The sequence below is a fragment of the Sinocyclocheilus grahami genome, unplaced genomic scaffold (genome assembly GCF_001515645.1).
Source record: "Sinocyclocheilus grahami isolate Dianchi unplaced genomic scaffold, SAMN03320097.WGS_v1.1 scaffold665.1, whole genome shotgun sequence".
Taxonomy (NCBI): Eukaryota; Metazoa; Chordata; class Actinopteri; order Cypriniformes; family Cyprinidae; genus Sinocyclocheilus; species Sinocyclocheilus grahami.
Genome location: NW_015505844.1, coordinates 535218 through 545201, shown reverse-complemented (window position 1 = coordinate 545201; position 9984 = coordinate 535218). Strand labels below are relative to the sequence as shown.

Below are 9984 nucleotides of genomic sequence, written 5' to 3'. Positions count from 1 at the left end.
GTGGTATTAAGAGATGTAATCATCTCAATGCTATCTTTGAAATGTCATACATTTTCACAACTGAACATGTTTTAAAACATGTTTTTTTATGTTTATTCTCAAAGAAGCTGCCGTTATTACTGTTAGTTCACAAACCAGAAAAGTATAAATCATAGACGGTTCTTGACTGGTTTTGTTAAAGTGTAACCCATATTTAATGCAGTCTTGATCTTATATTTGCTCTTGGTTTGAGAACATGCAAGCAGTCTCTCCATGTTGACATTTGTCTAATTTGACTAGCTTCTATCAAGTGACAGACCAGAATACTGTAGAGGTTGATTTGACATATCTTTTAAATGTTAAACTCTTTGGCTATCCTCCTAATTTTGTATGATTGAATTGCTTCATTTTATTACTTTCATTTAACATAGTTTTTCCCTGCTGTGTGAGATGCTATCAACTCTTTTTTCACAATGTCACCCACCAGTTGAAAACCACTGAAATAATATGATTCTTCTATTTTTGTCCATTTCTTTCCTCCTTACTTCATTTATTTATTTACTCGTGCTATTCGTGTTGCTTGCCATATTATTGCAATACACTCTATTAATTTATTTATTTTTATTTACAGCTTAATTGGTACCACATTAAAGGCACACAAACATATATAAATGTTAAATTATGTACAAATATACAGAATAAATAACTATCATCCACACTTGTACAAAATAAAGCTATGGTGCTCTTCCATACAGTAAAACATTTCAAGGCTTAACACAATAATGTGTGTGCATATTTTCTCTATACATATATAGATATATATTTTCTTTTCTTCTCCAGCCAGATAATGAAGACAAAACACCCTGCATAATTGTCATGCTGAAAGAAAATAGTCGGATATGATTTGTGTTTTCAAAAGGAACTTTAAACAACACTATTATACAAACCAGATGCTACACTACTTGGTTTTCCTATGGGGAAATGGCATAGACTGTGTGGATTAACAATGTGATTGTCATCAACCACCTTTAAATGGTATTTTAAGTAGTGCAATTCTTTTCTTTTCATTTTCTCCAAGGGTGCCCAGCAGAGTTTTTGTCCATATCAGAAGCAGTGGAGGTAATGAGCAAGTGGGTCTGTGTGACATGATTTCTGAACAAACTCTCCAGGCGTGTTGAGAATTCCAGGTGAGAGGCCAATTTCAGGCACGATAAATGAGCCCACTCATAAAGTCTGACCTCAGGGTCAAAACAATAGCCGTTTGGCAAGCTACTCGCTCTTGATGACGCCTTATTTATTAATAAATGCAATTTTCAGACATCTTGCAATCCACATACAACCATTATTTAATATTTAATGAACAAAAACTGTGTTGGGAATGTTTAATTCAAAACTTAGCAAATCAGGGAATCATTTAACTAACCATAAATGTTCTGTATGACAGAAAATAACACAATTTCTTCCATTGCTACAGATAAACAGTGATTGAAGATCTGTCACGTACATAATAAGAGATACAGATAGAAAGGTGAAGTTACTCTATGCTAGTCTTCCCTACCAAACATAAAGAGAATGCATTAACCTCAATGCACAACAAATGTTCTGGTATCAAAGCCAATCTTGTCCAAAGACAACTGTTTGTGGCTCTTTCAGTGTGGCTGGAATTTTGTTAGAATGCATAATCCATCATCTGCAATGCTAACGTCAAAGGTCCACATGAAATTAGACATTGTGTCCACATCAAATGATCGTATCGTGAGAATTGCCTCTACTCTGACGTTGTTTTATTATATCTCTCGAGCTAAATCAGAACTCAGAATGAACTGTCAAGGCACTTGGAGTATCATTTGTCAAATCAAAGTATACAGTGTACTTATCTCAGTTGAAAGTCGTTTGGTGCTCTAAGACTTCTAAATAGTCTGGTTCTGCATGTAAGTTGGCTTTGAGTTCAAAGTACTCGTTTTTAGTCTGTTCCACCATGACCTTCCGTGGCCTTGTATAAACAAGAGTCTCCATTAGTTTAAGCTCCTTGTGGTGGTTGGGGACTTGCATGTCCACCGCTGGTTGTAACTGTGATATGTTTTTCCTGAGATATTCGCTGAGGCTGAGTTGTTGGAGCTCCCGTTCCCTTTCTAAGATGTTCTTGTACAAGGAGCTGGCATCTCCTAAACTCACAAACTCAGCAGGGTAGTCGGTGACGGCCCTGAACTTCACGTTGGGTCCCGTAAGGAGGGAGTCGCTCTCCTTGTCGAGGATGCTATGGCAGAAATGCTTAGGTTTCTCACTGTCATACTCGTCCAACTCATATTGTTTGTGCTGAGAGCAGTAACTAGGGTTTCTGCAGACCTGAACAATGGGGCTACGGGAAGGTTCGTCATACATGCCGGGTCCTTGCCTTTCAGTTACGTGGTGGGTGGTCTTCTGGCCGTACATGCTGTAGTGCAGGTGGATGGGACTGCTCTCGCGAGGTTGCTCCTCGGCTTGTTTCTTCTTGGCCTGTCTCCGCCGACGGTGTAGCACAAACACAATGATCCCTGCAGCGCAGAAAACGAAGGTCAGAAACAGGATGAGAAGGCAGAGGATGAGCACCGATAGTGGCACTGCTTCTGTCAGAGACCGGAAGAAGCCGCTGGTGCTGACCCCTGGCGCAGGCGTGGCTACAATAGCATCCTTGGTGTCTCCAGGTAAGGACTTATAGGTGACCAAGCCAGGACAGAGAACATCATGCTTCAGGTTTCTAACCTCAGCAGTAGACAGTTTTTGAGGAGTGTGGCATAAGATGGTACCCATCACGGTGTCCTTGCTTAGCTTTTCCACCCACTGTTTGAGGCTGACCAAATCACAAGTGCAGTCCCAAGGATTGTCCTCAAGATAAATTTGCTCCAAATAATTGAGCTGTTCCAACACATTACTCACCGGTAAGTGCATAAAGACATTTTTCCTTAGGTTCAATCTCACCAAGGGCACATTACGAAATATCTGCGCAGGGAGAGTGTTGAGTAGATTGTTGTTTAGGAACAGGAGCTTTAGATTTGTCAAAGGGTTGAATGATCCGGCCTCAATGTCTTTGATGACATTATGCTCCAAGTACAAGTATTCCAAATTGTGAAGGCCAAGAAACATTGTTGATGAGATTTTCTCTATCCTGTTTCCATTCAGGTACAGCTTTTTCAAATTGCTCAAACTCAGAAAGGTTTCATTGTCAATGTAGTCTATTTGGTTGTTTGCCAAATTGAGCAGTTCCAGACTGTCGTACGTCACAAAGTCGTACTTGAAAAGTCGCTGTATCATATTTCCTGTCAAAAACAGCTTGGTTGGGCTTTGTTCAAGAATGCCTATATCAGATATCCTTTGAATGCCTCGGTCCTCACAGTGCATTAAGAAACCCATGCTTTGGGGAGGACAAGAGCACATTGGCACGCAAAATGTCCCTAGGCCGTTTGCAGGTGTGGGTACTTTTGTGCCATCGTTGACATTCGGTATCTGAGCAACCTTGGTGGATGGGGTGACAACCATGTCTAAAGACTTTGATGGCTCTTCGAGATTGATGTCGGCATGGGAGGGGCAAAGTAAATCCCTTTTGACCCTGGCCAAAGAAATGCCTCTAAGATCCTCAGGCCTGTTGCAAACCACCTCGCCGATAGACGACTGCGCCCGCATGTTCTCGATCCAGACCTTCAAATGCAAGATTTCACAATTGCACATCCAGTCGTTGTCCTCCAACAGGAGCTCCATGATACGACCAATATGCTCCAGGAAACCCACGTACGGCAGTGTCTGCAGCTTGTTCCCACGCAAATCCAAATGTGTCAGAGGCACAAAGCGGAAAATGTTGCTTGGAAGGAACTCGATGGAGTTGTCATTGAGGATCAGAACTTTAAGACGGACAAGCTTGCTGAAGGCCCCAGGCTCCACGACCCGGATGAAGTTTGTGTCAGCCTGAAGGTATTCCAAATTTACCAAGCCGTGAAATGTGTCCTCCTTCAGCATGACCAGGAAATTGCTGTTTATGTGCAGCTTTCTTAGGGATCCCAGTGCACTGAACACGCCAGGTTCAAGCTCCTGTATGCTATTTGCACCAAGATGTAAGGTGATGGCGTTCTTGAAAGCATCCATATCCTCTGCAAGTAACTCCACTAAGTCATTTTTATACAGGTTTAAATGCAAAGGCATATCTGATGGTACCTTCATGTCTGAGATTTTGCTTATGTTTCTGTCTTCACAGTTCATGTACAAGTGTCCATCTTTCTCTTCACAGGTGCACAAAGATTTGCAAGCTCCACCGTACAATGCCTTAGGCTCAGTATCTCCAAAACTAGCAGCAGCAAAGAAGGAGCAAACAAAAATGATCCTGGCCAGCATTTTGTTTCCTTCCTTTTATCTAAAAAGACAACACAAGGGGAGAGAAGGAAAGGTAATTATTGTGTGCATTAAGCAAACTCATAAAATAACACTGAACTATGGGAATTATTGCAAGTTCACAGTGCTCAATCTAATGAAATAAACAGGCTATGATTTGGGAAAAACAAATCTGTGCCTAAATACAGATATTTACAAGTTCCTAACGTATTGCATTTCGTTATTGCATACAAGCGTTGAGTGGAATACTAGAACATTTTATACAGCAACTAACACTGTAATATTCCTAAATGAATAATTTGGTTGCGTCATTGATGGTGATGATAATAGTGATGATTATATCACATTACATACTTAGGGAAATAATTAAGTATCTCAAATCACTGGGATAATTACATTCTAATCAAGAAACAGTCTCATGTCTCACAATTTGTAGATCAAGCAACCAAACTTTTTTTTTCACAATAAAGGCAAAGCATTTGTATGCATGCATAGCCTATATTTTACCACGACATTCTGAATGATGCACAATATACTTTACATCAGTCCTCAGCAGCAGACATCCTGTGAGATTTGTCTGTGCATAATTAGAATAGTTTTCCTGACCTTGTTATCTCAAACATCTGGATGAGTGCGCTTTAAGATATGTGTCCTATAATCATCTCACTATGCAAACAATTATATCTCAGAATTAATTTGAATGAAACAGAAATGAGTTGTCCATAAACAATACACAAGTCAGTGATCTCAGTATGAACAGGTTCTTCCACATTAATGTTTATCTTCAACATTCAACAATTGCCTTTGTCTTATTTGTAGGTTTGAAACCAAGAACTGGTTCTTATTCAGAATTTAATAAAAATTGTTTTACTGGAACAGAATTACCGTTAATGTTTCATGTGCATGCATTCTTGCGCCGACTCAGCACTAAGGTATTTTCATTGCGTCTTTCACTCATCACTATTCAGCGAAAAACGCTATAGAATATTTTCTTTTGAGCGATCAAAAAATACAACTTCATCAGATGTCTTATAAGTTTTGAAAAATATTTTTTTTATAAAAAAAATGAATGAATGGAATTAATTACTGGACTGCATTTATGACTCCTAAATAAATAATAATAATAATAATAATAATAATAATAAAACACATATTTTGCAAATCTAATGATTTGGCTAAATATTTATTCCTCAAATGTCCAAAAATATGTTTTACTGAAACTGTTAGGAATCAGAATTGTTAAATTAATATGATTCATATGACTACTTTGTTGTGTCAGTTTTTATTTTGGGAGATTTCAGGATTTCAGGATAAATATCTGAGGGAGATGATGATGAAGACCATCTTACTTCTCACATTGTATCCAGTTTTGCTCAGATCATACTAAAATCTGCAATCAAAAGTAAGACATTCCTATGAACATTCTATGAAAATTATTCCAAGACCAAATGATCTGATCTGCTATTCACATTCATTTTATGTCTGTATATTCATACGCTAAATGTCAAAGATGGTTTCTTTTGTATTTTTTTGTCTTCAAAGGAACTTTATGAGACACGTCTAGGACAAAGTTGATATTTAAAGGCAAAATAAATTCCCGGAGCAACCTCTTCCTCATACAGTTCCACCGAAGGAAAATAACCACACACTATTCTTCGTTACAATGTCATTTAAAACGACATAAAACAGTTCCATGCAAATTAACTGAAACATAAAACACCCCAGCGTCCCAGAGAATCTGCGAGGAATGAATCTGAGGGAGATGATGATGAAGACCATCTTACTTCTCACATTGTATCCAGTTTTGCTCAGATCATACTAAAATCTGCAATCAAAAGTAAGACATTCCTATGAACATTCTATGAAAATTATTCCAAGACCAAATGATCTGATCTGCTATTCACATTCATTTTATGTCTGTATATTCATACGCTAAATGTCAAAGATGGTTTCTTTTGTATTTTTTTGTCTTCAAAGGAACTTTATGAGACACGTCTAGGACAAAGTTGATATTTAAAGGAAAAATAAATTCCCGGAGCAACCTCTTCCTCATACAGTTCCACCGAAGGAAAATAACCACACACTATTCTTCGTTACAATGTCATTTAAAACGACATAAAACAGTTCCATGCAAATTAACTGAAACATAAAACACCCAAGCGTCCCAGAGAATCTGCGAGGAATGAAAGGCTTCCCAGTTGTATTGACATGAAATCAAACATTGAACGGTCCGGCATGCCACATGACACCTACAGACTGCGTGCGCTGACAGCAATGAGCAAACACGGTGTGTGAAGACAACAAAGATGGTTTTTGTCATCTCTCTTGAGGATGCAGGTAGAACGGCAGTGGAAGGGGCGGGGGCATAAATAAAATTAGATTAAAAGATTACAAAAACTGCAGAGAATATGAATGCTTTGCATGTCATGCTAGATGACAGGACAAAGAAGAGAAAAAAAACACAGTCCCATTCCTATTTTTAGCAAGCAGTGTGTGGCTGACAGTGAGGAGAGAATTTGTGGTCCATTAGAAGCCACTGAAGCCTACATATTGCGCTCTCATGCATTTAAGCAGGGCCTAATATACATCTACTTAACTATCTATCTATATACACACATACGCATATAGATCTCGGCCCGTGACTTCTCATGCCTCAGGTTTATGCCTAACCTGCCTGTCTAACATCTGTCCTGATACAGCAAATGTTCCTGTCTTTCTCTTGCATGGTTACCCAAAGTGTATTGGCTATCCCATAGGAAAGACAAGTCACGAATAAGATCTTTTTGATCTCTCGGTTGTTTCTCCTGCTAGACAGTGAGGAGATTAAATGTAGAACAAATGGAGATGTTTGCTTAAGGCTTCTTCTATACTGAGAAAAAGACTGTATAATCTCAAATCCACTAGTTGTAGAACAAATCTCAATAATGGCATGCTCTGATTGCTCAAGAAAACACAGTCTGCAATTTAATTTGCTCTTTTATGTAGCAAATAAGAACAATTGACATAATTGTTGACTACAGAAGGAATATGGATGTGTAAAATGAATGTGGATACACTATAAACAAATTCAAGTTTATATTGAAATCTAAGACTTGGTATCTTGTCAAGCCTTAGCACAATCCTAATATTACTATGGTTCTTTTTCAAAGTACAAAAATCCAAAAGAGCAGGAAACCTCAGTCAAACATCTCCATTTGCTTTGCTTTTAATCTCAATGCTGTCTAGGAGAAACAACTGAGACATTAAAGAGATCTCTTTGGGGACTTATTCACAATAATTATTGTCCTTTTGTTTAATTCAATTAAATTCTGAGGTTTCTGATTTCTTGTTGGAATAACAAGATGATTATAGGACAGATCTTATGTTACACACATCCATCATGTCTAAGAGAAACACTATTTTATATTTGAACTTCATAGATGACAACTACATAGATAAATATATACATACAATTGGTGTAGAAATGTATTTTCACTTCAATTAGTACAAATAATTGAGCTATTACAAAGAAATAGCAATTAACACATTTTCTCACATAAAGAATAAAATCACATTTTCTTGTAAAACATACTCTGTTTTATTTACGACTGCGAAAAATCCTATTTCACACTGTACAAACACAGTAACTCTTTTGTTCCAACTGAAGTGACACATGCCAGAGAGAAATGGAAGACATCCAAAGATGTATAATGTATCCACCCCACATCATGCACACATATGTATGTATGTATATATATGCTAAGTGTCCAGTTCCTCTGAACATCAGACAATAATGCAGACTCCCAAAAGAAGAATCCATCGCAGCAGCACATTGGTGAATGTTTGATGACATTGTTTGATGTTATATGTCCCGTGAAACGTTCAAATAAATTAAACCAAAGAAAAATAACCCTCAAGGCTATTTTGTATGAGTCTAGTGAACTTGTTTGTGGCTGAGAGCTTCATATATCCATAACAGAGGAAATATAGTGTGCGCTTGCTTCTACTATCTTATCTTGGCATCACAATTCAGTGTCTTTTGTTTTGAGGCAATACATTTTTTGTATGGCCCCATATGTGCCGTTTACCCTGCAATGTTGAATTTCAATTGCTTCCAAGCCTACAGCAACACAAGCATCTCTCGAACCAGCTGCCAAAGACAAAGAATCTACACAACTTAACTATCAATTGCAAAGTAAAGTTCTTTGGGTCCTTTTTTTATATTTGGAGCTCATTTGCATTTTAGTAGAATCTCATGATGCTAACCTTTTAAAAAAAGGAAATTATATTTGCTCCAGTCCCCAGAGAAGTATTGTTTGTCGACAGCGGGCATTGTCTTGCTTGAGCAGGTTGAGAGAATGGCGGCTGTCTCGGACACATTTCTAAGGGTTGGTCATTCATTATGTATCTGATCAGTAATGAAACACCACCAGAACAAGGTTGACCAATGAAGCATAGCAATCAATGGCTGTGGTCCTGTCACACAGGAGCAAATAAACTGCTTAAACAACCACAAGCCATTTGCATAATCTGCTTACCATATGCTATTTAAAGGACAGGTACAACTTTAATTTTCCTAGACTTTTGCAAGTATTGTCTTATCTTTCATGTCTTCTGTGAAGCTGGTGTCAAACCAATTCAGCCTGCAGAGTATGAACATGACAAATGTGACATTTTTACAAGACAATGCAGTTAGGGTTGCAACCTCATTCCAGGTAGAATAATTTAGGTCTAGTGAGCTTCCATTATACAAGCGTGTTAAAAATCAGGACACTCAGGTGCCAGACCATTTAATATCCACACCCAACGTAATGACATAAGAACTAATTTGGGGTTTTCATTGTCCTTAAAGGGTGTATTAAATAATGTATCATTTTGATCCAAACAACTGGAACATTTGATCTTGGGATCAAAGTTTATATGCATACAATTTATTTGGCTCTGTTTCAAAACCTACTGAGTGGTCTTGTTGTCTATTACCTGAAATAGACACAGCACTGAAAATAAATAAATGAATATATATATATATATTTCAATCATGACAACTCTCGGAAGATTTTAGCATGGTGATGGATATGACAATGTTAATGTATTTGGTCTTGGCAGAATAGATCTGCTACACTGCTGCTGCTGCTGAATTGCTGCTGCTGATGGTTATTGCTGTAGTTGTAGATTATTGCTGCTGAGCAATACAGGAACTTGCTACTGCCAATGCATATGGCGATATGGTGCCATGAGTATTTAAGACATACTGCTGCTGCACAAATAGCATATAAAATAACCCATAGCAGATCTATACAGGTGGAGCTGGGGAAGGTGGAGGTTTTCAGAGAAACTCTGAAAGCGCGCTGCAGGAATCTCTAGTGAATGCTAGCCAGCCATATAAATGCGAGGCAGTAAGATCATTGGCTGCATATGCAGTATGAACCAATCAGCTTGTGCCAAGTCGTTTAACTCTCTGAATATCATCTGTTACATTAACAACCCATCACCTGCACCATCTAGAGTTTCATGACTGAACTATATATATATATATATATAGGCGGGGTTCTTATTTTGTTTCATATAAGCACATCCTGCAAGGGGTATGTAAACTTATGAGCACAACTATATATATATATATATATATATATATATATATGTGTGTGTGTGTGTGTGTGTGTGTGT

At 37.9% G+C, this 9984-nt stretch overlaps 1 protein-coding gene across 1 annotated transcript in view; it reads right to left on the bottom strand.

Moving 5' to 3' along the window:
* Window positions 1-1288: 1288 nt before the first annotated feature.
* Window positions 1289-9984, bottom strand: part of LOC107558904 (SLIT and NTRK-like protein 6) — a 15903-nt gene continuing 7207 nt past the window's right edge. Inside the window, exon 2 of the mRNA XM_016242603.1 lies at window positions 1289-4360. Within this exon, the coding sequence (XP_016098089.1) occupies window positions 1858-4341 (2484 nt within the window). The 5' untranslated portion in view covers window positions 4342-4360 and the 3' untranslated portion in view covers window positions 1289-1857. The remainder of the gene's footprint in view (window positions 4361-9984) is intronic.